The following is a 27,776-nucleotide window of genomic DNA, read 5'->3' on the forward strand; positions in this document are numbered from 1 at the left end:
GTTTTCTATATTTGCGTGGCTCAGTCTTGCATGGCATAATGGACAGTATTATAATTACTCTGGAATGATTCTTACATGTAGATGGTCAGAGCCTTACAGACATCCATCAGGTTCTGCTAACTCATTCATTCATTCAACAAGCACCTTATTTAGCATCAACTGAGTGTCAAGAAGTACCCCGCTGCGATATATAGAAGTTGACACAGTTACTGTCCTTAAGCAGTATAAAATTTAGTAAAAAAAAAAGTGTGAACAATTATAGTAAAGTGTAATAAGGGCTATGAAATAACCATGATTCATGCTAGAAAAGAAAAGATTATCAAACTCTAGGTCATGGAGAAGATAATTCTTAGGGTAAAACATGAAGAATACACAGAACCAAAAAATGAAAAAGCTCAAGAGACCAAATACACAGAATACTATGATTTAGAGAAATGGTGAGTTCAGGAACCAACATAAGTGGGGAGAGTGAAATAATGGGAGAAAACAAGACAGTTGAAAAGTTTTTATAGACATCATACTGAGCTAGCTTCCTTCCTTCCTTCCTTCTATCCCTTTCTTCCTTCTTCCCTCTCTCCTTTCCTTTCCTTTTGTTCTTTGAAGAATATAGGATAAAGTAGCATTGAATCTTTGAAACAGAAGGTCAAGAACTAATTTATGTGTTGTATGTGTATGCACACATACTCACACAGGAACACAGAAATAAAAATCAGCTCTGGATAATTGACATAGTGAAGGAGTTTTTGGTTGTATAGACAACACTAATTAGAGGTAGCAGGAACCAAAGCAATCCAAGTCACAGGAATCTAGCCACACTGTGATTGATTTCTGAACTGTCTTGTTTCTTTGCTTCATTGGCTTAAGGTGGTATTCCTAAACATCAAAATTCCCTGAGTGAGACTAGATCAACTCCCTACACTGTAAATTAATTGTAGGGCATGGAATGAGGGAGTAGAAACCTGGCGGGACCTAGTTGGGAAAAGTTCCTTTTGGAAAGAGTATACTTAGGAGCAGAAAAAGACAACAAAACCACTATAACATGTACTCATGAGGTTTCTAAAATTTGAATGTGAGAAAAGTATGAGGAGAGCACTCATCCCAGCGGTGGTTCTGAGATATCCTGATCCAAAAGATGATGTAAGGAAAGACAGTCATGTGAAGTCAGCCTTTATTAGACTTTGCAGACAAACTGCTAAACAAACAATACCCAAGTCCCAGCAGTCCAAGGGTAAGATTATTTCTCAAAGCAAGGAGTGCGACGGTGGAGTGTACTCTACGTCTACTCCATTCAGCCATCAGAGACTCAACTTCTATCCATCCCATGGCTTAGCTCTCTCCTAGATCCTGAGTCTCCACTCATAGGTGAGGTGGGGAGGAAAGCTCACCATTTCCCCTCAGAATTTAATCTTGGGGCCTCATCTGAAGGCAAGGGAGGTTGGCCTGGCTATTGGTGAGCAGTAACAGTCTCTAACAGTCTCTACTTCAGATCCCCAAAGTTTCCTTGAATAAGCCCCATTGAATTTTTCTCTCCACAGAATGAGATTGAAAATCTTGTGTCTACTCTGATCTCTTAGGGTTAAATATCAAGAGCATCATGAAAAGAGGATTTTGAAGCCAGGTCCAGGGTAATCAATGGAGAGTTCTGTGGTTGATTGGCCAAGTCTGCCACAAATGTGGAGGATGCTAGACTCTGTATAAAATATTTTTGCTTCACATTTGCATCTTTCTCAAGATGAAATTTCTCCCGTTGGGGCTGTTAAATTCCAAAATTCTCAACTCATCATTTAGTAATAGTATAAGACTAAGAGTCATAAGGTCTGAGTTTGAATTTACTCATATTTCATAGCCAGAGGATCTCAATTCATCTTTTGCTCTCTCTGAACCTGTTTTCTAATCTTCTTATCAGACAACGCTATCATACACAACTGTGAGATCAAATTAGGTGTATATGAAATTATCTTCCAGCTTGAAGCATAATGGGGTCCAGAATACATGATAATAACTCTTAATTTTTGAGTCCTAAGTATCTTTCAAGCTTCAAGGGGTTTTAGTGTTTTGAAATGTGATGATTAAGTTCTTAACTATGTTCGAACAAAAATTTGTTATATCCCATCAGAACCATGGCTCATTAAGCCCAACATTGTCATTGGCAGAGAAACTCAAGGGTATGCCGAACAGAAGTCTATAGCTGTTGTCCTTGATGTTAACTTCAAAGGACAATGACAAAACATATCATATTCTCATTTTACTTTGTAGTCAATTATGACTTTATCCTGCATGACTTAATACAACCTTGCAAAAACTATTTTTTATGACCACCTTGTGCACTCTTGTTCTCTAAACATTCTTTTTTATTTCTAAGATTTCTTTTTTGTTGTTTCTTTTTTTAATTTAATTTAATTTTATTTGTGAACATACTGTACAGAGGGGTTACAATTACATGGGCAGGATAATGCGTACATTTCTTTTTTTTTGGGGGGTCCAGTCGTGGGGCCTGAACTCTGGGCCTGGGCACTGTCCCTCAGCTCTTCAGCTCAAGGCTAGCGCTCTACCACTTGAGCCACAGTGCCACTTTATGTGGTGCTGAGGAATCGAACCTAGGGCCTCAGGCATGCAAGGCAAGTGCTCTACCACTGAGCCACCTTCCCAGCCCCTAATGCGTACATTTCTTACCAAGCATTGCAGCCTCCTCCTATTTCTATGTTTGCCTTTCAGATTTCAAGGAGGAAGGAATATAGGAACTAGATAGAAGGCTTTAAACATGGGAATCTAAGTAGCTGCATTTACAGGTGCTCTGGAGAAGCTGAATACAATTGTTTATTTCTTTAAGAAATAATAGCCATCAAGCACATACTATGATGCTAAGAACTTTGTATATATATATATATATATATATATATATATATATATGAGAGAGTGTGCCTCATATATATAAAGTTATATATTTATAAAATAGATACAATCTATAATATATTCTTATAGAACTACTGTGGGGCAGTTTCTATCATTATTTCTGTGTGTGCAAATGAGTTTCAAGAACCTTAAAGAACTTGCCCAAGGCTGGGCACCAGGTATTCACACCTGTAATTAATTCTAACTACTCTGAAAGCTAAGATCTGAGGTTCACAGTTTGAAACCAGAGTAGGCAGCAAAATCTCTAACACCCTTTATCTCCAATTAACCACCAGAAAGCCAGAAGTGGATCTGTGGCTCATAGATTGTCAGCCTTGAGCAAAAACACAAAAGGACAATGCCTGGGTCCCAGTTTCAAACTCCAGTAAGGATGCACCACTTGCCCAATGTCACAAAGCTATTAAGTATATTTGAAGAAAAGAAAGGTGTTTACCCTTGAAATGTGTACTCTTTCCTATCGGCTGGCTATCCTGGTTCCTACGATCCATCAAAACCATTTCTCAGGCTGGGGGCATAGCTCAAGAGGTAGAGCATTTGCCTAGCTGGTGTGAGACCCTGGGTTGAATCTGAGGATTCAGTTTACCTCTCAGCTTCTGTGGCTGTTTTCCCTTCTGGTATTTCTTAATTGCAAATGTCTTGAGAGAGAAATTTTGCTTCCATACACTCCCATCCTGGTAAGGTTCACACACAGTGAGCCTCCATGGTGTTCTACACCCTGCCTTCACGGCGGTTGGAGAGTACCTGGCCTTGCTTTTGACTGGACGATGTCACATGACACAAAGCAAGACTTTTTCAGAGACAGGGCTGAGGCATAGCAGGCAGCTGAAGGCTTTTTTGGACTGTTCATTCTTGCTCAGAATGTAGATTATTCTTATTATAATATTTAGAAATTTTGGTTCCTCCTCACCTATTTATGAGGTGACAGATACCAAGGATTTCCCCTCTGCCCTCACCTTTTCAGATTCAAGAATGGCTTTCCTCTAGCCCTCCTTCTCATCTTTTTCAACTACACTTATCCAGATATTTTAATCAGAATTCTTCCAGTCTAAGTGCACCTTGGTTTTAAGAAGAGAGGATTCTGGTTCTCATTTCTTGATGCTGGAGCCTCCCAGAACCTGTCTAAGTTAACATAGTATAAAGGCTGAAAATGGTCCAGCTGTGCTGGATCTTTCTATCCTTATCTACAGACAAGTCCTTTGACAAAAACCTAGCATGGGAGTACTCTGTTGACATCTTCTGCCTCCCCTCACGGTTGGTGTGGTATTAAGATAGAGTGGTTAAAAGTACGGCCCCCGGGGTCAGGTAATTATGAATATAACTTCCGCCTTTGCCTAGACAAATTTCTTCGCAGTGTGAGCCTCTCAATTGTCAAGTAGGGATAATCATTCTTATCCCCCAGGGGTTGATCATTCAATTAGAGAATATATTTTAAAAGTAACACACGAGCAGAAAAAGCCAGAAATGGTGCCGTGACTCAAGTGGTAGAGTGCTAGCCTTGAGCTGAAGAGCTGAGAGACAGCACCCAGGCCCAGAGTTCAAACCTAACCACTGGCAAAAAAAAAAAAAAGTAACATACAGCAAATGAGAACTCCCACTAACATTCCAGGGCCCAGCCTGGATTCCTCCACTTTTCCCTTTGCTCTTTAAAAAAAAAAATATGTTCCCTATTCTCCCACCTCTGCCTCATGGCATTGGTTAGTTTTTTATCTATCACAGTAAATTTATGGAAGTGTTGGTAAGTATTTTTTCCCTCTGGGGATCTCTCAGTCCTCTATTCAAACCAGCAATCTTTTTGTTCTACTAATTCAGGAAAAGCATGTAACAAAATGCAAAGCTTTCCTTGGCTGTATGTATGCATGTATGTATGTATTTCTTCCAGGAGTTTGCACTCAAGAGATTTATGCTTGTTTGGCTAGCTTACTCAGCTGGTGATCTACCTATCACTTGAGCCACACTTCCAGGCCAGTTTTTTGGCTGGTTATTTTGAAGGTGAAATTTCAAAGACTTTTCTGCCTGGACCGGCTTTGAACTGTGATCTTCTGGATCTCAGCCTTCCAAGTTGCTAGCATTACAAGTGTGAGCCACCCCGTGCCTGGTTCTTCCTGGCTTTTGGGCTTCAAAAATTCAACCTCATAGGCTATGAGAGGAAGTCACGGATTTAACCCAGGATACAAGTGTAATGCAGGAAAGACTGAAGGAGCTGTGGTCACTGTGGCCTAATGATCAGCATGCATCACTCTGCAAATGTTAGCCAACAGTTGCCATGGAAAACTTGGAAACTACTGCTAGCAGAGCTTTCTACTTTTCAAGGGGCAAAAAATCAGAATAAACAGAATATAACATCAAATTTATTATCACCCATTGCACTTTCATCTTTCAAATGATGCAGCAATAATTCATCCAAAACCAATGGGTTAGAATGAGGGAACACAAACACAAACTAGACAGTTCCTGTTTTGGAGCCCACAGTCGGAAGAACTGAAACACAGGATTGCAGTTTGGAGCAACAGACAACAGCAACAGCTGCCACTGAGAACTTGATAGAAATGCAAAGTTGTAGGCCCAGCCTGCCTAATCAGAGAGCTGAGATTGATTTAACATACTTCTGGAAACTGATCCATGCTACTCTTGGAGAACCATCTAGATAGTGGAAAGCTAAGAGGACCTTGTAACAAAGAGCCAATACACACCTGAGCCAAACCGCCCTCCTCTGCCATTTATAAATCATTTGTAATCCTTTCCAGGCTGGATTGTAAATACAGTGCTCTCTAGTAATTCACAAGGGTCATAGGGTGGTTCTTCATTTTCTTTTTCTTTTCTTTCTCCACCTACTTTCAGGTTTTCATCAGTATATAAGAATACCAGCAGCTGGGCACCAGTGGCTCACACCTGTAATCCTAGCTACTCAGGAGGCTGAGATCTAAAGATCACGGTTCAAAGCCAGCCTGGTCAGGAAAGTCTGTGAGACTCTTATCTCCAATAAACCACGCAGAAAACCAGAAGTGGCACTGTGGCTCAAGTGGTGGAGTACTAGCCTTGAGCTGAAGAGCTGAGGGACAGTGCCCAGGCCCAGAGTTCAAGCCCCATGACCAACAACAACAACAAAAAAAGAATACAAGCAGTAAAATCAAGCACCTAATTTTAATATTAGAATAATGTGGTATAAGGGCTACACATATATTAACAAATTTTCATAACTTTTTTTTTCTTTTTAAGATAGGGTTTTACTACATAACCCAGGCTGGCCTGAAACTTAATTCTCCTTCCTTAGTTTCTGGAGTGCTGGGGTTACAGGCATGGATCACCACATGGCTTTTGACATTTGTGTCTGTGTGTGTGTGTGTGTGTGTGTAGTAAAATATACCTAAAATTCCCTATTTTAACCATTAACAATGCTGTGTAGTTCAACAGTACTGTTATTCACATTGTTTCACAAACATCACCATTTTCCATCTCCAGATTTTTTGTATCATTAAAAACTGAAATTCTTACCAGCACAACTATGTTTATTGCAGCATTATTTACCATAGCTAAGATATGGAACCAACCCAGATGCCCCTCAGTAGATGAATGGAGCAAGAAAATGTGGTATATATACACAATGGAATTCTATGCCTCTATCAGAAAGAATGACATTGCCCCATTTGTTAGGAAATGGAAGAACTTGGAAAAAATTATATTAAGTGAATAAGCCAGGCCCAAAGAAACATAGGTCCCATGGTTTCCCTTATTTGCAATATCTAGTATATGTATGAGTCAAGAGGAAAAGGTCAGATAATGTGATGTCAGGAAAATGAACCCTTAGATATGTATTTTAATGTTTTTTTTCTTTCATGCATTTGTTTCTAACGCATCTATAAGATTATCTCTTTGTTGCTTTGTATGTCCCTCCCCCACAGTATAACCCCTGCTTTCACTATATTTGATGTCGGTATAACTTGTGGAGGAGATGGGGAAAAACAAGTCGTTTAAGGATACAGGTGGACCTGTTGCAACAATGAGAAGTACAAATTGTCATGTCGAAAACAAGCTTTACAACGTTGGTGGGGCGGGGGGAGGCTGGGAAGGGATGTGAAGGGTAAACAAAGGAGGAGGCTGCAATGCTTGATAAGAAATGTACTCATTATCCTGCCCATGTAATTGTAACCCCTCTGTACAGTATGTTCACAAAAAAAAACAAACAAAAAACTGAAATTCTCTTAAACAATTGTTGGTACTTTTTTTTTCTCGCCAATGAGATTTCATTTCTATTAACTTGTATAAATTAACGTTTTAAATTGGGGAGACCAATCTTTTGTCTTCTACCACCTTATGCTTTTTAAAGTACCTCTCCTGGACTGGGCATAATGGCCTATGTAAGCAATCCCAGTTTCTAGGGCAGTGGAGGTTGGGAGGATCTCGGTTTGAGGGCAGTCCAGGCAAAACCCAAGACTTCCACCTAAAGAAATAACTGAGGTACGGTGACTCAGGACTGTGTTTAAGGGTATGTCAGGGGCATACGTACAAGATTAAAGCCGGAGGCCCTCCTGGGCAAAGAACTGCAAACTCTCTTTTAAAGCTAATGAAACATCAAAAGTGACTGGGTGCAGATATATATATATATATATATATATATATATATATATATATATAACTATATATTCAAAAACCCTGTTCCAGGTAATTTGAATCTCAAATTTTAAATTCTTTCATGGAATCACAGTCCATATTTAGGATCCCATTATCCGATTCTTTATGATTTGTGTGGCCATCCTTGCGATCCCTCATCAACCCAATCTTGTGGGTAATATTCTTTCATTTTCTGCTACGGCTTTAACACTGAAATAGTTCATCGCCAGAGTTGCGCAAACGCCGTTTGTAATTCTTTTGAAATTACTGTTAAAAATGTCAACCCGCTGCGTGTTGGTGCTTCCCGGAGGGCCGACGGGCAAGTACCGTCGGCAGCGTTCGGGTTGGGGGGGGGCGATGACAAGGACCAGGGCCACCGACCCACACTAGGGGGCGCGGTTTCCCGGCTTCGCCTCAACCACATCCGGGTTCCACCACAGGTTCCGGCTCGGGAGAAGGCGGAACCTTTCTAACGCGTCTCCAATCAACAAGTGCGGCGGGGACGCTAAAGGCCGCCGCGCATCGCTCTCCCGGCGCGCGCTGCAGTTAGTTTGCTTGGGAAAGTGAAGGCGAGCTTCGAAAGAAGGCCGGCCTTTCTCCCGCTGTAGTGACGTGGAACGACGAAGCGTCCACATGGACGTCCTGGCGGAAGAGTTTGGGAGCCTGACCCCCGAGCAGCTGGCGGCGCCGATCCCAACGGTGGAGGTAAGTGCTGTGAACCGAGAGGAGCGGAAGAGGCCGCCGGCATCCGAGGAGGCGTTGTCGGGGGTGGGGGGTGGGGGTGGTTAGTCGTGACCGTGGTGAGGGGCGGGGCGGTAGCTTCTGAGCATGCGTGTGAGGCCTTCCTGCGCTGGTGTCCCGGCACCCGCGCATGCGCATCGTTGCGGGTCCGGCCTCCGCGTACACGTGGGGAGCCGACCTGAACGATCTGTCCTGTTGCTACCCCGGTTGTGAAGCGCAGCCGGTGGCTTTGCGGGTGACCCGCTCTGGGCGACCTGTTCTACCCTATCGGCTTGATAGAGAAGGAGACCGAAGACCGTGGAGCTACGCCTCTGAGCTTTCGGGAGAGGAAGCCCTGTGACTCTCATCATCAGTGAACTTTCCAGTTAGAGGCGGCGGTGGATATGTTTTGCTCTCGGGAAAGGCTCCTAAGCCTTTCTGAACCTTGAGATGTGTGTTGCCAGGGGGTGGAGAGATGGAAAGTTGAAAGATAGATTAGATCTGGCCGCGTGAAAGCCAGATACTTGAAACCTCACCCTAAGACCATCGGACGTTTCTGAGGACTTGAAACCAGCAGTTGGAGGGTGAAAGGAAGGAGGGGGAGGATGAAGGATAGCTAGGTGAGGGTACTGATGACCAAGTGTTTGTGTTAAACGTCTGAAGGAGTCAAGACTTTATCTCTGATGGATCTTAAGATGCTTTTGACAAGTTTAAAGAAGAGTGCAGCGATCCTTGCCTGGGATTGTAAGAAGCCTTTTCTTTTGTCCAGCTCAGTGGCTCACACTGGGGAGACTAAGATCAAGACAACAGCGGTTCAAGAATAGTCTGAGCAAAAAAATTAGCCAGATTCCTATCTCAACGGGAAAAAAATAAAACCAGTGGTCCTGCCTGTCATCCTAGCTACAGTGGGAAGCATAAATACCATTATCCAGGCCAGTCCTGGAAAAAAGAAGGACCTTAACCCAAAGTAATGAAAGCAAAATGGACTAGACGTCTACCTCAAAGGATAGAAGATCTGACTAACAAGTAAAAGATCCAAGTTCAAACCCCAGGACTGCTACACAAACAAATAAATGCACTTCATTATTGTTACTTTGCAGCTTAGCGAGGTTGAATTATATTCCATCCTGTTATCATTAACTAGCATTTTATCAAGCACTGTGTGCCAGGCTGTGTTTAGCTATTACATGCATTATGCTATTTAATAAATAACAAATTAAGCACTCTTTTCACTGCCATTTTGCCCAAGTGCTGGTGATTAAGGAGCTTAATCCAGTGTTAAAAAGCTGGTAAATGGTGAATCTGGAATTTGGACTCCTGTCAGTCTGACTCCAGAATCTTCATACATTCTGAATAGACTCTCTATAAGGCTTATAATTCTTGTAAGAACTTGCATGGTGATGAGACCCATTTTCTCCCATCCAAGTACTTACCAGGCCCGGCCCTGCTTAGCTTCGGAGATCAGATGAGATTGGGCGCGTTCAGGGTAGTATGGCCGTAGATGAGACCCATTTTCTTTTTCTTCTTTTTACATTTTTAAACTTTTTATGGAGGTAATATTGAGAGGGATTACAGTTACATTATTTAGGCAAAGAGGACATTTCTTTTTAGACAATGTCACTCCTTTCCTCTTTTTTTTCTTTTAAATTAGTGCTGGGATTTGAACTTAATGGCCTTTTTTCTTAACTTTTTTAAATTACCCCTTGAGCCACTCTTCCCTCCACTTCTGCTCTTTGCTGGATAATTGGAGATATGAGTCTCCCAGATTTGTCTGCCTGAGCTGGCTTTGAACTTTGATCCTCAGATCTCAGCTCAAGTAGTTAGGATTACAGGTATGAACCATCAGCACCAGGCTTCAGCCTATTTTGGCTTTTATTTTTCAGGTAGGGTTTCATTTTTGCCTGATGCCATCTAAGATTACAGATGTGCACCTCCACAATGGGCCCACTATTCCAGTTTTCTGATTCAGGAAGAACAGTTCCTTTTTCCCTGTACTCTGCATATCATACCTTGAATGTCCTGCCTTCTAACTACAAACAAATGTGAAACTTCCTGCTGCCCTCTCACTAGTAGCAATTGTCACCTCTTACACCTTTCCTGTCTTACCTGGCAACTGACTTGTCCCACTCCTATCTGTTCTGTTTCTTGTAGTCAGATATCTGTCTGAACACACATGTGTATTTATCTTACTCTGTTGCTTAAAGGTCTTCTGTAGCACCAGGTACAGGTGGTTTATGCTACTTAAGAGGCTGAGATCTGAGAATGGCAGTTTGATGCCAGCTTGGGCAGGAAAGTCTGTGAGACACTTTTCTCCAGTTAAGCAATAAAAAAGCTGGAAGTGGAGTTGTTGCTCAAGTGGTAGAGTGCTACCCTTGAGCCCAAAAACTTAGGGATAGTGACGGGCTTTGAGTTCAAGCCCCAGAATCAACCAAAAAAAAATTATAAAATATAAAAAGAATTATCAAGTCACATTATATTTAGGAAATCTGTGGTATTAAGGTGTGTATTTATATATATGTACATGGTGCATATTTACATAGTTTCCATCAAAGTACTTAGAATTTATGAGTTATTCTTTTTGGGGGAGGGGGCAGGTGCAAGTCCTAGGGCTTCAACTCAAGCAACTCAGATGCTGTCTCGGAGCTTTTTTTTTCCTCAAGGCTAACACTCTACCACTTCGGCTACAGCTCCACTTCCAGCTTTTTTTTTTTTCTTTCTGGCTAATGGGAAATAAGAGGCTCATTGATTTTTCTACCTGGGCTAGCTTTGAATATTGATCCTCAGATATAGTCTCCTGAGTAGTTAGGAGTACAGGCATGTACTCCACTAGCAGCCAGCTCTTTTTGTTTTGATGACTTTCTTTGGTCACTATGATAGTCATTCTAAGTACATTGAAATAATTTGTAAAAGTATTGTACTTGCTGACACAGAGTTGTAATGTTTTTACTGTTTGATCCACAGGAAAAATGGAGGCTGCTTCCAGCATTTTTAAAGGTAATTGTTTAACATTTAATAATAGTTATTTTCACATGATAAAAAATAAGTGGCTTTTTGTTCAGACTGACTCTCACCAATTCACATTTATTTGACAGTAAAAAGAAATCAAGTGCTGATATATTTTGCAACATGAATGAAGGTTATACCTAAATGAAAAAATGCAAACTTGAAATATGTTTAGAGTTTTGTTCAGTTTACTCGGGTGTCCAGGCCAAAGGGAGACAAAGTGCTGGGAGTACTGATAGGTTCAGATTTCTGACCATGATGAAAGTTATGTCAAGGATTTGGCCTTTCTTCTATAAGAAGCTGATGAAGTTTTAAGTGAAAGAGTGACCAGCGATAGAAGGAAGCAGTGGAGGGGATGAGATTGATGGGAATACACTGCAGACATTTAAAAATGAACCCCCCCCCCACCTTCATGTGTAACTAGTTAAAAAATATATAGGCAAGTTTAGAAGCATGGCACTTTGACTCACACTTGTAATCCCAACTACTTGGGAGGTACAGGAGGATTGCAGTTAGAGGCCAGCCCTGGCAAAAAGTTAGTGAGACATCATCTCAACAAAAAAAGCTGGGCATTGTGGTGCCCTTGTGTCATCCCAACTCCACAGAAAGCTTGCGTAGGAGGACTGAGGTCCAGGCCAGCCTGGGCAGCCACAAAAATAAGGCAGAAAAGGGCTGGGGGGCATGGCTCATGAAGTAGAGCACCTGTCTGGCAAGCAAGTTGAAATTCCAGTATCTTTGCCAATGTCCTCCAAGTTAACACATTTAAAGAAAGAATTGACTTTAATTTGCAATCCTAGAATCCGGCAAAACCTCGTCCCCTATAATCTGAGTGTTCTGATGAGCCAACCAAAGGGGCTGAGCTTTAGGCAGAAATAGGTAGAAGAAAACAAGAAGAAGGAATGAGAGGTGGTTTAGTTATCTCCATTTTAAGAGGACTTTCTGCCATGGCAGCCACATAAACTAGTCCCCTTCTGACTGGTTGCTATGGATTTCCTCCTGTGGAATGCCATCTATTTTACATTCAAGTTGATTTGATGACACTTAGCACAAGTAACTCCATGCTGCTTGGTCTGATCTTTCGGTGCCTAGTGCTAGGAGACAAGTGACGAATAGTAGCCTTGTTTGACTTTGCTTCACAAGACAAAAAAAGAGACTTTGTGAAAGGTTGAAAAATTGGTGCTCAATTGCGCCATCCACTCTGAATTTAGTATTCTATATGGAGTCAGTAGATAGATTCAGATTCTGATTCTGACATTGTGAATTCCGAAGGCCAGATTACTTCTACAAAGTTGGAGGGTGCCTTGGTAAGATCGTGGAGAAAATGAATGAGATTAATGAAAAATTAATATGGAATTAATCCACATGAATGAAGCATATTGCTAAATTAAAACCCATGGTTGTTTTATCATGAGTTTTGAGGAAAATCTCATTGTTTCTTTTGAATGAATTATATAATCTGATATTTTGTCAGTATAATCTGCTAGTATTTTTTTTCTGTTGTAGGTTAAAGGCCTTGTGAAACAGCATATAGACTCATTCAACTATTTTATTAATGTGGAGGTGAGCATCTTAGAAGTAGATATAGCCGAGAAATAATTGGAAGCCAGAGTCTCATTCCTCATGTTGCTCTTCCCACTGCAGATAAAGAAGATAATGAAAGCCAACGAAAAGGTTACAAGTGATGCTGACCCAATGTGGTACTTAAAGTAAGAAGCCAACTACCCTGCTATGCTTCTGCTTCTCCCCTTCCTTCTCTTCCCTTCCCCCTTCCTTTATCTGTCCTGTCTTTCCCCTCCCCTCCCCTTCTCTAATCAGAAAGTTAGCAGTGATGCCATGCTATTAGCTAGTCTATCAACCTGCCTTCATATTTTCCCACCAGCGTCCTGTTTCTCATACTGAATGAGAAATATGTGATATCCTTCTGGCTTCCTAGTGTCCTTAGTCTGTCGATGGTTGGTCTCCACTGATGTTCATGACTTTTGACAGTTTTGAAGAGTTTGGTCAGTGTTTTTGGAAGGTCCTTCAGTTTGAGTGTACTTGATGTTTACTCATGATTATTATGCATTTGAGGCAAAAATACCACAGAAGCAATTCTTCATGCTGTTTTTACTGATTCATATTGGGAATATGGATGTATTTTATTTCTGTTAAATAGAGTTAAAAATTGGTTCAACTGGTGAAGGTGCTATCTTCCAGCTTTCTTTATTGTAAAGTAATTGTTTTTCCTTTTGCAGTTATTATGTGTCTATGGGGATCCTTTGAAAGAAATCATAATTTCCCCATTGACTTTACTGCACATCAACAGTCTTACTGTGCTGGTTCTTACTGTAGTGTAATGTACTGCTACCTTTGTTTCCATCACACCTTCTGTGATAAGAAGGGCCTGTTCTTTCCTCTCATTAATCCTATACTTATATCAATTTGGGCCATGAATGTTTATTTAATTTTATTGGTTATAATCTAGTCCTGACTTTCTATTGCTCTAGCTGTCTCAGCTCTGAACACATAGAGAGTCTGCAAGTCAACTTCTTTGTTCTTTCCACATGCCTGCATTATTGTTCCAGTACTTCCTGGAGCCATCAGATGTGATAAGTCATCTGTGGTTCTCCCTGTAATAACTAGGAATCAACCATTTCTTCAAAGAGCCCTAGTCTCTTTTATTAGAAAATAAAACAACGTATGGATAGTAGCGTCCCAGTGGACAGATTTAGGAAATGTGTGTGTGTATACTAATACTTACTTATGTACATGTCCCTGCCTCTATAACCTATCCATTGTTTTTGTTTTTTTTTTGTTGGTTGTGGGGCTTGAACTCTGGGCCTGGGCGCTGTCCCTCAGCTCTTCAGCTCAAGGCGAGCGCTCTACCACTTGAGCTACAGAGCCACTTCCGGTTTTCTGGTGGTTTATTGGAGATAGGAGTCTCACGGTCTTTCCTGCCCGGGCTGGCTTTGAACCTCTATCCTCAGATCTCAGCCTCCTGAGTAGCTAGGATTACAGGCGTGAGCCACCAGCGCCTGGCCTAACCTATCCATTTTTGTATGTGTTAAAAACTAAGCAGACTGGTACCTCTGACTCAGATCCAACACTATAGATTCAGTGTAATCTCCCTTATTTGTAACTGACTGTCATCTGTCATCTACAGTCCTAGATAGTATATAAAGTTATTACAGAATTGTTTGCTCATGTGTGTGTGAGAATAAAGTTTACTACTTGAGAGCATTTGTTATGTCGTCTCTTCTGTCTTTAGCCTTATAGCATCCAACTATCAAAGTAATGTTTTCTGAAGTTACTAGGTCATGGGTTCTGTTCTTACCTCCCCTTTGGTGCAGTTATGTTGTTTTAGTTTATTTTTTTATTTTTGGTATGGGTTCTGGGTCTTGAACTCAAGGCCTCAGCAACTCTCACTGAGCTTTTTCACTTGAGCCACAGCTCTGCTTAGTGGTGAATTGGAGATAAGAGTGTCATGGACTTTCCTGCCTGGGTTGACTTCAATTTACAGTCCTCAAATCTCAGCCTCCTGAGTAGCTAGGATTACAGGTATAAATCACTGGTGCTTGGCTACTTATTTTTCAATACAGCATGTTTATACTCCATGTTGGCCTCCCCTGCGTGTAGGTTGACTTTAATTATGCATTTATGTTTTGGATCAACTGCCACAGTATTAAGAGTTATACCACCTGTACAAAACAGTGTTTTCAGAAATTGTTGCTTCCCCTTCCACTATAGCCACTTCCTGTAGGTTATAACATTGCTAGTTTTCACTTTGTCCTTCCTATGAAGGACATATTTTTTTCCTTATGGCCTCTTACTTACAAGTAAGAATACTTGAAGTATCTACCATAATAGTTTTTGCATTTTTTTTAAAACCAGGTATCATTTTTATGGAACCATATTTCCAATATTTTTAGAAAGAGATATTATTTTTGTAAGACACTTTGACAATATTTCTCATTTACAAAACTGCACTATCCTTTCAAAAAGATGTACAATTAATTATATTTTGGTTGTTGTTCATACTAGGATTTGAATTTGGGGCCTCCTGCTTGGGCAGATGCTCTACCACTTGAGCCATGCTTCTCGTCCTTCTTTGCTCTTATTTTTCAGATAGGATCTTACTTTTTTTTTTGTCTGGGGCTGGCTTTAGACTTTGATCTTCCCACTCATTTCTCCTTATAGCTAGGATCACAAATGTATACTGCCACACATTTTGTTTGAAATGGGGTTTAACTTTTTTTCTGGATTAGCTTCAAATTGTGATCATCCTGTTCTCTGCCTTATAAGTAATTCGGCTTACAGGTATGAGCCACATACCTAGCCCTATTAACTTTTTTCGGTTGGTCATTCTTAGCAAAGTAGACATATTTATCAAAGAATATCTTTATATTTGTGGAGAAAACACCTTGATTATACATTATTTGGGGAAGCATAATTGGTAATGAAGTGTTTTGCTTTTCAGATATCTTAATATCTATGTTGGTCTTCCTGATGTTGAAGAAAGCTTCAATGTAACTAGACCAGTGTCCCCTCATGAGGTAATTATATATTGAATTCCTTTGCTGTAGTGCAGGTGATCATCTTGTAATAGATACTGTTAAAAGATTGTTTCAAGACAAATTTTAAAAATCTCCTCTGAAACAAAGGTAACCAAAATAAGCACTAATGTACAAGTTAGGAACTCCTGACCCAAAACTGAACATAGTGATGCTCAGTGGCTCAAGTCTACACAAATGTTCAATATCTAAAAATCTCCAACTCCTCTCACCCCAGCATTTTGGATAGGGATTCTTAACCTATGCAGTAGGGAAGCAATTCTGCCCTGTTTATTTGGTTATGTAATCAGAATCAGCACACACTGTTTCTGTGGCCCTATTTCTGTCCCATTTCTGAGCTCTTTCCAGTCTGGGCTCATCTCCCAGCTGCTTGGCCGCACACAGTATGCTGTTCATTGAAGTCACTCACCCAGCACACTTTGAGAGTTAGCCAGAGATGGTGACAGGCAGAAGAGACCACAAGGACCAGGAGCTCCTCTTTAACAGGAGAGATAGAAGAAAAGAAAATTGAAAAACAAGGTTTTAACAGAGTTCAGATAAAGGGTTGTATGTCCATTTACTGGCTTTTAACTGATCTTTGCTTTCCCCTCACATTCTTCTACTTTGTGTCCGCCCTGGGAATTGAATCCAGAAAGAACATTGATTGTAGCTTCATCTAGCTTGTGTTCAAGCAAAACTAAATGATTGGGTTTTGAAGCATGGGGGCGGGGGGGAGGGGTCTTTAATAAAGAATAAAAGAGATGTTTGGTGTCAGAGTTGTTATGTAAGCAAACTTCAATAGGCAGTAAGATCAAGAAACCAGATATTCTGTAGGCAAGCATTGGTATCATTTAGACATCAAGTGTTTATTGAACATTTATTTTGTGGCTTAACGTTGAAAAAAAAATAGATGCAGTACTCTCCTGAGGCGTTTATACACTGTTACTTCAGAGAGTGAACTAGCAGACAGTGAGACAGAGGCACCAGCATGCAAGCCTGAGTGTCAGAATGGGGACAGGATATGGGGATCGTGTGCACCCACTTTGTCTTCCCCAGCTTCCCATTCCATTTTGTGAGGTCTGGTTTTTCAACAAGTAGGCAGCCAGTTGGCCGTCTCCAAATGATCTTTCTAATGGTATCACTGAGTTCAGAGAAGGGAGCAAAGTATTGGAAGGAGTTCAGGAGTGTGGGAGCCACACTGGTCATAATTCTCTTTCTGATACTGATGAAAGCATGGATGTTACGGCTCTTGGAGAGCTGGGGAGAGTAGAGCAGGTAGGGGCAAGTCCTGAGCCACAGCAGAACTGAGGGAGGTCGGAGCACCCAGCCTATCCTGTGGGAGGAGAGTCGGGGGTGGGGGGCAACAGATGGAGTGGGTTCCCAGTTATGTTTGCCTTTTGGTGTCTTCTTCTCTTGTTATTAGTATTTTTGGTGGCATGAGAGTTTGAGCCCAGGGTTTTGTACTTGCTTGCTAGGCCAACCCCATACCACTTGAGCCACATCTTTAGCTTTTTTTTTTTTTTTTAATCATACCTGTGGAATTTTATTTACATTTGGGTTTGTTTTGGTAAAACTCATGGAATGTTCTTTCTGTCATGGGCATTACATTAACTTTATCAATTTATATATATATATATATGTGTGTGTGTGTATGTGTATATATATATATATATATAATATTATATACCAGGCATGATTCTAAAACTGTATTTTACTACTTTAGAAGTGGAAATCAGGAGGATCATAGTGTGAGGCCAGCCTGCATAAGAAGTTAGCAAGACCCTGTCTCAACAAATACACCAGGCTTAGTGGTTCATATCTGTAATCTCAGCTGTGTTGCAGCTTGGTGAAAATTTGAGGCTTTATAAAACAAACAAACAAAAAACTAAAAAGGATGAGAGCATGGATGGTTGAAGTGGTAAAGTACCTACCTACCAAGCACAAGGCCCTGAATTCAGACCCTACCAACTGTAACGTAAATTAGAGTCAGGATTAGATCTTGGCAGTAGTTTACACTCTGCTTCCATGACAGACCACTGTTGGTCCCCTTGATGATACACTATTCATAAATCATTTTTATTGCTCAGTATGTTGATTACTTTTGTGTTGCTATAACCAAGTGCTTGAGTCAAACAACTTAAGGAGAAAGTATTGATTTTGGCTCATCATTTCAGAAGTTCCCCATCCTTAGTCCTTGGTCTCCTGATTCTGGGCATGTGGTGGGGCAGAGCATCAGAGTGGTAGGAGTATGTGGAAGACAGGGAGCAGAGAGCAGAAGTTACTGGGGACCAGTTGTAACCATCACAGGCACCTCCACCCCCATCCTCAAACCTCCCATGTAAGCCCCACCTCCTAAAATTTCCACCACTTCCCAAACTCTGTTCAGTGCATGATACTATGGGACCTTCATATTAAAGCCAGCACAGACAGCCCTAAAAACAGTAATATGTAGAAATCTTGGGCACTCTTGTAAGGGTAGAAAAAGTATAAATCTAACTACCTTTTGTTCAGTTAAGCCAGAGAGAGAATTTCGCACCATGGCCCTAAGTTGTATGATTGATGTTTAGAGAAATTCTGTTTCAAACTGCATGACTATCCATCGGATAGTCATCAATACAACAGGGACATTGTTGGAAGATTTGGATGTTATTTCCTGTCTCTGCTCCTGGCTCAGGCATGGATCAGGTGTCATCTGTTTTGTCCTCACCAGGTCATGTTTTAGTTTGCTAAAGCATAACCAGCAATTTCTAAAATGCTGCAGATGGTTCAGAAACTGCTTGAAAGATGTATTGAGTGATTTGTGATAGAACATAATAACCAATGGTGAGGGGTTTTGTGATGGTTTTGGTTTCAGGGTGCATGTATACATTCATTGCTGTTACATTTGCTACTATTTGGAATAACATGCCCGGCCACAGCAATTACTTTCCATGGATTCCCTTAGCAAGGAGTCTTAAAGCTAGGCAGCAGTCTGGGATGGAATCAGATCAGTGAGAAGGGAATCAGTCCTAGTTTGTTCCACTTCTTGACTGGCAGGGCAAGAGTCCTCTGGGGGTGCCTAGGTCGATATAGAGCAAGGAGGATGATAACTTCCAGTTCCCAGTGGGAGACAAGATCCACATTCAGCATGGATCATACTTCAACTAGGATCAGAGATCCCAAGGGATCAGGACCCTTTCCTTCTTCAAAAGGAGGACCACTTGCTGTCTGCTTCTGTTCCAGTGCCGTTTGAGGGACATGACTTACTCCGCCCCCATTACTGTGGACATTGAGTACACCCGAGGCAGCCAGAGGATCATTCGAAACGCCCTACCCATAGGCAGGTGAGCAATGAAGCCTGCTGTGGAGCCAGAAGGCCTGCCCAGCCCGTGACGCACCTTGAGCAAGTTACTCACGCCTTATGTCTGAATCTGAACTCTGTGGGAAATGACACCCATCTCAGGGATTAGTTGATGGATCTAAGTGAGTTGTATAAGGCACAGAGTATAGTGTGTAACACAGAGGCATCATTATTCGCTGTCCCTATCATAGAAGCAGTGTGCCTGAGGAACCTCATTGACATTGGCTCCTTCCCATAATTACTATCCCTGCCTTTCCTAACAAGCTACACAGAGATGCAGACCCCCTCTCTGCATCTTTTGTCTAATCATGTACATGGTGTTTTCTCTCATTTTATTTTTAACAGGATGCCCATTATGCTTCGAAGTTCTAACTGCGTTCTGACAGGGAAGACGCCAGCAGAATTTGCAAAACTAAACGAATGTCCTTTAGACCCAGGTATGACTGATATCTTGGATTTACTCCTCATTTCCCCCCCACCTTTTGCTTGGTGGTGGCTATTTTCCTCAAAACAGTCCTAACCTTTCTGCCTTCTAATGAACTTGCTGGATAAAACTATGTTCACAAGGCATCTGAAAATTGGGCTCCAGCTTTATTCTGTTCGTCTGGATTTCTGCAACTATGCCATTTCTTCTTTTGTGGATTTAAAATTTTAATACCCCAAGTTCTGATTTATTGCCATGGTTCCTCAGCCTTTTCTTTGTACCTTTGTTCAGTGGTTTCTGTTGGTTTGCTTAAAATTCAAGAATAATTCTCCAAATGCACTTGTCTAGGCTTGTCTGAAAAAATTCCAGTAGCTTTGCTCATTTTACTGTTTTAAATGCAGTAAATGTGGAAATGAAATTCTGAATTTGTTATTGTTAAATTTTTAAATTCTATTTTTGTACTTATTTCTAAGCAATTTCTTTTGTAATGTCTCAAGACTTAACACTTAGCAGGAAGTTTTTCTGTATGCCTTAACTTATGTTTCACATTGAATTTTTTTAACTGACAAGAGCTATAATTTCTATAGAGTTACACTGATATAGAGTCCCAGAAAATGCTGGAAAGAATTTTACAAACATGACTACTAAATTCTAACAAAATTTTTTGTAAGTCAACCATGTTGCCTTGTTTTGCTGGTGTTCTGCAGGTTAGAGTGTAAAAATGTGTAATAGGTTATATGAGCTTTATTGAATAGGGGGCATTGTTTTGGAAACAATTTGAGACTACTATTATCACCAATTTGTTAGAGAACTTAGAGCAATTTTTTTTTTTTTTGGTCGGTCATGGGGCCTGAACTCTGGACCTGGGCGCTATCCCTGAGCTCTTCATCTCAAGGGTAGTGCTTTACCACTTGAGCCACAGTGCCGCTTCAGCTTTTTCTGCTTATGTGGTGCTGAGGAATCGAACTCAGGGCCTCATGCATGCAAGGCAAGCACTCTACCACTGAGCCACCTGCCTAGCCCGCAAATTTCACTTTATATCAACAATCAGTTATTTCTTTTCTTTTTATAAATTACGTTTTTATTATCTTTTAAGTACAAACTAGTTACCATTTGGCAAAACATTTATGAATACAATGTATCTTTTTTTTTTTATCGTGGGGCTTGAACTCTGGGCCTGGGTGCTGTCCCTGAGCTCTTCAGCTCAAGGCTAGCGCTCTGCCACTTGAGCCATAGCACCACTTCCGGCTTTTTCTACTTATGTGGTGCTCATGCATGCAAAGCAAAGCATTCTACCACTGAGCCACGTTCCTAGCCCCTACAATGTGTCTTGATCAATGTCATACCTTTCACCATTCTCCCCCATTCCTCTCAACCCTTCCTCTCTCCTCAATTTTGCAGATACATGCTGAATTTTATGTTCTTAAAAGATCTGGGCTTACATATATCTTGTTTCATGTATAGTCCAATGAGAGGAAGTTTGTTCTCAGTAAGTTGATCATTGGTTGACTTGTTTGTAGAACATGTGCTGGCCTGATGTCAGTCTGCTGTAGAGTGGTACTGGAGCCCCTTCACATGAAGTGGTGGCCCGTGCCATGAGGCAGTCATTTCACCCCCTGCTGGCTAAGGAAGAGGTGGTGAAGTCTTTCTTGTTTCCTCTGGGCAGGTGGTTACTTCATCGTGAAAGGAGTTGAAAAAGTGATTCTCATCCAGGAGCAGCTCTCTAAGAACAGGATCATTGTGGAGGCAGATAGGAAAGGGGCTGTTGGAGCATCCGTTACCAGGTATGGGAGGCAGAGAAGTGTTCATGGGAAGCCCAGTGGCCTGCTTTCATACACAAGCAGGCAGTATTTCAGTAACTGCCAGTGTGATTTTTAAATTATCTGCATCTGATATTGGTGTAAATCTGTAACCACAGAGTATTGACTTTATGTAATTTCGTTGATGCAAGTATAGGGACATCATTTGAAAGGTCACTAGTTGTTTTAATTAAGAAATTTGTTTTTGCCTTGTGACAGGATTTGACAGTGTAGCTCCAGCTGATCTTGCTAGAACTACAGACATAGACCATCATATTCAGCTGCATTAAAGAAACTTGAAGGGAAAAAATACCGAAACACCCTTCAGCTTTTCCTACTCCCTCTCACCTTTTGGCTGTTTACATGTATGTTCTTACATCCATTTAAGTGGAGACTATTTTACATATGGTTTTCAACGATTCCTATCATGGACTTAACATCATGTTCTTCGCTTTTCATCACCTGTTTTCACAGTTAACTGCATATCTACAACAACTTCCCTTTAATACTGCTATGACTTTTTCCCCTGGTTTATTATCATTCATAACTTGAAATTTGGAGGTTGGTGAGTTCTGGGAATAGAGATAGGGGGCATAGCTGTCTGTGCGGTAGTTTCTCTTCTGACAATGTATTAGGAGGAACGAGTGTAGTGCAGAGTTTAGAACAGAGTTCCTACAGCTCTCTCTGGTGGAGAAGCAGTTAGCAGCCCTGGCTAATTATTATGAAGCACGTACTCAGAGCAGGTCCTAGGGTCCTTTATACATATTTATTTCATCGTCATCTCCATCTTCAAGGTGAATGGTCCTATCTTCCTTTGATAAGTGAGCTCAGAGTCACCTTGACTGTAAGAGCAGCCTTTGAACCCATGCCTTTCCCTTATGCACAGTTTCACAGCCAATAAATCTGAATTTAGATTCTAATTATTTCTGGCTCTGACACTGCATAGGCAACTTAGCCTCTCTGAGTGGGTAACATACATAGAATGTAACCAGCAACCAGTATGTATTACTATTGTGGTTAATATAGCCTTTCTGTGCTCATTAAAACATTAGGAATTTTATACCTAATAAAGGTTATCAATTGGAGATCCTTAGGCTCCTTTTTTTTCCCTAGCTTCACTATAATTTATTAATTAATTGTAAAACATATTTCTTCGTAAAGTATGGCTCAGGCTGTTTTGAGGTTTTTCTCTTCAAGTACACTGTACAATCTGTCATGAATATATACCTTACAGTGAGAGTAAGTCAGGTGGAATCAAAGTACAATAGGTCAAAGGACATTACCACTTATCCCCCACAAATTTCTACCATAATCTCAAAGCTAAAGAAACGTTTATTAAAAAAAAAAGAAACATTTATAGATTTGGAAATGTTTATGGAAGTGGCTATGGAAGGGCAGGTTGTATATCTTTTTGTCATCATTGTTGTTGATTTTTTTTTGTTTTTGTTGGTCATGGGGCTTGAACTCAGGGTCTAGGCACTGTTCTTGAGCTTTTTTACTCAAGGCTAACACTGCCACTTTGGACCATGGTGCCACTTCCACTTTTCTGGTGGTTTATTGGAGATAAGTCTCACAGACTTTTCTGCCCAGATTGGCTTTGAACTGTGATCCTCAGATCTCAGCCTCCTGAGTAGCTAGGATTACAGGTATGAGCCACTGGCACCTGACTCATTGTTTGTTTGTTTGTTTGTTTTTTGCCAGTATTATAGCTTGAACTCAGAGCTTTACATTCACTTGGCTTTTATACTCAAGGCTAATGTGCTCCCATTTGAGCCACAACTCTACTTCCAGCTTTTTGGTTTTTTTTTTTTGGGTCTAGTCGTGGGGCCTGAACTCTGGGCCTGGGCGCTGTCCCTCAGCTCTTCAGCTCAAGGCTAGTGCTCTACCACTTGAGCCACAGCGCCACTTCCGGCTTTTTTCTTTCTGCTTATGTGGTGCTGAGGAATTGAACCCAGGGCCTCATGCATGCAAGGCAAGCACTCTACCACTGAGCCACCTTCCCAGCCCCGAGCTTTTTGGTTTTTTAATTGGAGCTAAGAGTCTCAGACTTTCCTGCCCAGCCTGACTTCCCACTGAGATCTTAGATCTCATCCTCCTAAATAACTAGGACTATAAATATGAGCCACCAGTGCCCAACAGGATGTATTTTTGAAAAATACTTATCTGAAAGGACTTTACTGATGATTGTTGAATCTTGCTGATTGATGAATCTTAGTGATTGAGAGCCATGGCCCTGCGTGTTACTGAGCGAGAACACCATTTACCTAACTTGTGTTTACTTGTAGCTCCACCCATGAAAAGAAAAGCAGAACCAATATGGCAGTGAAGCAGGGGCGGTTCTATTTGAGGCACAACACATTATCTGAAGACATACCCATTGTGATCATATTTAAGGTAAGCTGCAGCTCATCTGAAAACTAAAATACTTTCTCTGATTTATTGTCATACATAATTAGAAATATGGAAGGTTAGAAATAGAAAAGTCTTTGGCATAGATGGATTTTAAATTGATAGTTAATAAATCTGTACTTTTTCTATTTTTACGAAGTAGATACCTAGAAGTACAGGATGAATAAGCCTCCAGCTTATGATGTTGCTAACCACATGCTTCTCCTACCCAGAACTCCATATTACTCATTGCTTGTGCATCTTTCAAGAGATAGTTTAAAATATACAAGAACATTGATATTTCAGTTTTGTCTGATACATCCATGCATACTGTTTTGTGATTAGCTCTTTTTGTTGTTTGTGTCTAACACCTTGGTACTGTTACATTAGCTGTGTGTGTGTAGTACTGGGGCAAGAGCTAGGGCCTCACACTTGGTAGGCATTTGCTCTAATACTAGTCACACTCCCAGACCCAGTGTATTCCTTTGGACAAACTGTCTACTTGTGGGTGTTAACCAGCTCCTAGCTCTCCATGAACCTGCACATCTCTATCTTGCTATTACAAAACTGCTGTAATATCATATCACACAGGGATAAGTATGGTTCTCAGCTGTCCTTACCCTTGTAGGTGATGTTCCTAATAACTCTTCTATCTATAACTCACTTTTTTTTTTTTTAGCTTGTCTGTGAATTGGTAGCAAAGACCCCAAAAGACACTTCCTATAGAAACAGTTTAAATGGTGTACTCTTCTCACTTTATCTGCCCTCAGCTGTCAGTATTTACCTACCCTATCAACAGTTATGTTATTAGTCATTAAGCAAAACAGAGGAGAAAGTCAGAGTTAGGTGGCACAGTTGATCCTCAGTGTTTACAAATTCCATATTTGTGAATTTGCTTCTTTGTTAAAATATATTTAATTGTACCCCAAAATCAATACTTGTGTGACTGGGATGGTAGTTGTATACCACTGTGCCTGACTCAAATAAATGTATTTTAATACAGAAGAACACAAATTAGTATTCTGTATTAATCAATTAAGAAAGATGTGACTGTAGGCTCATAGAAATCTACTCCTGTGTTTCTATCAGGAGCAATGATTCAGTATTTACTAATTATATGTAATTGAATATGAGTTATCAATGCAACTCCTACAAATAATGGTTTGACTGAAAATGGGTATGAAGTGAATCTGAGTGAGTAGTTTAATTGAAATAAAGAGTTCAGAATATTTGAAGATATACTAGGTCCTTCAGATAATTTTAGAGATTGATAATTATCATTCTCATTGATCAACATGGTTTCACTTTTGGGTTAATGTTTCTATCCAGCAGTTTTTGTGATCATGTAAATAAATTCTGAGTTACACTAAGAAATGACAGGAAGAGATCTGCAGGGGTAGAATTCACTAAGCTCCTTAGAAAGGGAAAACTTGTGATTATAACCTCCAAAGGAAGACTAAAGAAGGGATGAGGCTCTATTGTGAAAGGTTTCACCTAGTGGCCAAGTGTGAGGGTCAGGGAGAAAGTTAGGCTCTTTTAACTCAGGCTGGTAGTTGGGGCTAGGGAGTGTGATGTGGTGGTTCCTAGGTATCTAGTGCATGTTGACAAGTCAGGTTAACTTGGGAGATTCCCAAATTCCAAATGCAACTATGGGAAGGGAGTTGTAGGAAATATTTGTGTGTTTTGTACACCTTACTGTACTTTTGAGGTCAGTGTGAGGATCTGTTAGGTGAAGCTGTTTAATGTCTTTCATGATGATTATAACAGGTGCATTACATTGAGAGTCCAAAGGAAATTCTGAAAGACATGAAACATTTACTTCCTTTCCTGGAGGTTTGTATTTTCAAAGCACAGAAGGAATTGGGAATTTTCTTGAAGGGATTCCCACAGTGCCCAAGTGTCTGGTGTACAATTTCATTTATCTGTGTAGAATTATATCTCCAACAGAGGGCAGTATGTTCACAAGTATCCAAAAGGCATTTTTGCAAGTTTTGAACACTTGTAAATGGATAGTACTGCTTTCTCTAGGCCAGTAATTTTAATTGTAATGCCTTTAATCAGACATTATTATAATTATGCATGATGAGATATACTTGTGCATAAATATCTGAAAAGTTTAAGTACTCTCTTTTATGAGGTGACAAAGATTTAGTGAAAGTTTCTTCTGTCAAATTCATTTAATATTTATGTTGTGATATTTATTATGTTTAAATAGATACATACATAGCTGACTTAAATCCTTTTTAGGATAGGGCTGTAAATTAACAGCTGGATGTTGTTTCAGTTGTGGTTTCAAACTTTTCCCTTTTTGGTTATAAAAGAGTACTTCTGTTGCATAAGTTCAGAAAGCTGCTCAGAAGCATAGCCGCATATTCAATATATTTTCCAGATCCTTTTCTTGTGATTTTTGTAACATAAACAATTTTGTTTTTATGTAATAGTGAATTATGAACAGCTTTCTATGTATATCAATAGATGTCTGCTTCATTTTTAGTGAGTATTGGGTAGACGTTGAGTGCTTGTGGTACAGTATTTATGTATCATTTATCTTATTTGTTCTCATTCCTGCACACACCATAGAGTGCGTGTCCTTACACATGTTTGTATGGATGTATTATTTCCTGTGACAGTTTAGTTCTGGGAGTAGACATGTATCTTAAAAACAGAAAAACAAAAAAGTGGGCCCAGCTTGCCAATTTTTTTCCAGAAACATATCTGTTAATAATCTGATAATATATACAAATTAAAATAAGCATTTAAAAATTGGTTCCAATAAGTGGGCTAAATATTTTGGTCATGCACAGTCTTTGGATCTTCAATTTCTTCAGGAGTCTGAGTACACTGACAGGAACCTGTTTGCTACCTGTGGTTTAGACTTTTCCAGCTGGGGGGCAGCAAAGACTATGCCTTGTTTAGAGTCAAACAGATCTACCTTAAATATCAATTTCTCCACTCATTGGCTATGTTTCTTAGAGCAGATTTTCTAATCTCTTTTAAGTCCTGGGTAATTCATCTGGGGCGAGCCTGGGGAAACCCCAAGAGGGTTGTGGAACTCAGTGAAATGGAATACCTAAAAAAAAAATGCCTGAAAGGGGGCGCCCTTCTTCTTTCCTTTGCTCTCCTCACCTACTTACTGTCAGAGCTGGGAAAATAAACTGGGATGCTAGAAAAAGGCACATCATTTCTCTTGTTGTGTTGTGTGGCACTAATACAGACCTTGACAGTCATTAGGACTTGATGGTTGTTGATTGTATCCAACAATTGGTTAAAAGTGACAGAATCAGCAGGGTTTCCAGATTCCATGCTGAGTCTGAGTATGACAGAAAAAACCTTGGAGGCCTAGGTCTGCCTTATTTATGCACTTGAGTCACCACCAAGGCTCTCCTGCCCATGAATCTTCCCACTTTCCTCTTTGCGTTCCCAGGCATTCGGCAGCTGCACTGTGGTGGCCCTCTGTAGCTGCAAAGATTTGTGGAAAACACAACCCAATTTCAGTGGTACTGACATTGTTTCTTAGAAACCAATTTATGGGGACACAGGAATAGAGGGAGGAAGGGTAATAAGTGTAGTCACGGCATTCAGTGTATACTATGTATAAATGAACAATGCAACTTTTGAGCAGGGATGGGAGGAGGAAAATGGGGAAAGTGAAGGAAGGGGTGACATTGTCCAAAAACTGTACTCATTACCTGACTTCCTCTTTGTACAACTACTTCATAAAGATAAAGAAGAAAACAACTTACACACAAGTTTTAATTAATTTATTATTTTTATGTCAGTACTACGTTTTGCAGTCAGAACCTGGACACTGTCCTTTAGCTTTTTCACTCAAGGCTGATATTCTACCACTTGAGCCACACCTCCACTTCTGGCTTTTTGCTGGTTAATTGGAAATAAGAGTCTCTCCTGCCAGGCTGGCTTCAAACAGTCATCCTCAGATCTAGGATTACAGGCATGAGTCACCAATGCCTGGCTAAGGTTTTTCTTTTTTTGGGGGCGGGGGAGATTGGTTGTGGGGCTTGAACTCCTCTGGGCTTGCGCACTGTCCCCGC

General features: G+C 40.6%; 1 protein-coding gene across 1 annotated transcript in view; it reads left to right on the forward strand.

The window, feature by feature from the left end:
* The first annotated feature begins 7,995 nt into the window (after positions 1-7,995).
* The window catches only part of Polr3b (polymerase (RNA) III (DNA directed) polypeptide B), a 91,721-nt gene continuing 71,940 nt past the window's right edge, over positions 7,996-27,776 (forward strand). The window contains exons 1-9 of the mRNA XM_013022600.1: positions 7,996-8,226; positions 11,203-11,235; positions 12,748-12,804; positions 12,886-12,950; positions 15,701-15,776; positions 18,996-19,096; positions 19,459-19,550; positions 21,204-21,321; positions 23,622-23,730. Of these exons, the coding sequence (XP_012878054.1) occupies positions 8,155-8,226; positions 11,203-11,235; positions 12,748-12,804; positions 12,886-12,950; positions 15,701-15,776; positions 18,996-19,096; positions 19,459-19,550; positions 21,204-21,321; positions 23,622-23,730 (723 nt within the window). The 5' untranslated portion in view covers positions 7,996-8,154. The remainder of the gene's footprint in view (positions 8,227-11,202; positions 11,236-12,747; positions 12,805-12,885; positions 12,951-15,700; positions 15,777-18,995; positions 19,097-19,458; positions 19,551-21,203; positions 21,322-23,621; positions 23,731-27,776) is intronic.

This window comes from Dipodomys ordii, unplaced genomic scaffold (genome assembly GCF_000151885.1).
Source record: "Dipodomys ordii isolate 6190 unplaced genomic scaffold, Dord_2.0 Scaffold3, whole genome shotgun sequence".
NCBI lineage: Eukaryota > Metazoa > Chordata > Mammalia > Rodentia > Heteromyidae > Dipodomys > Dipodomys ordii.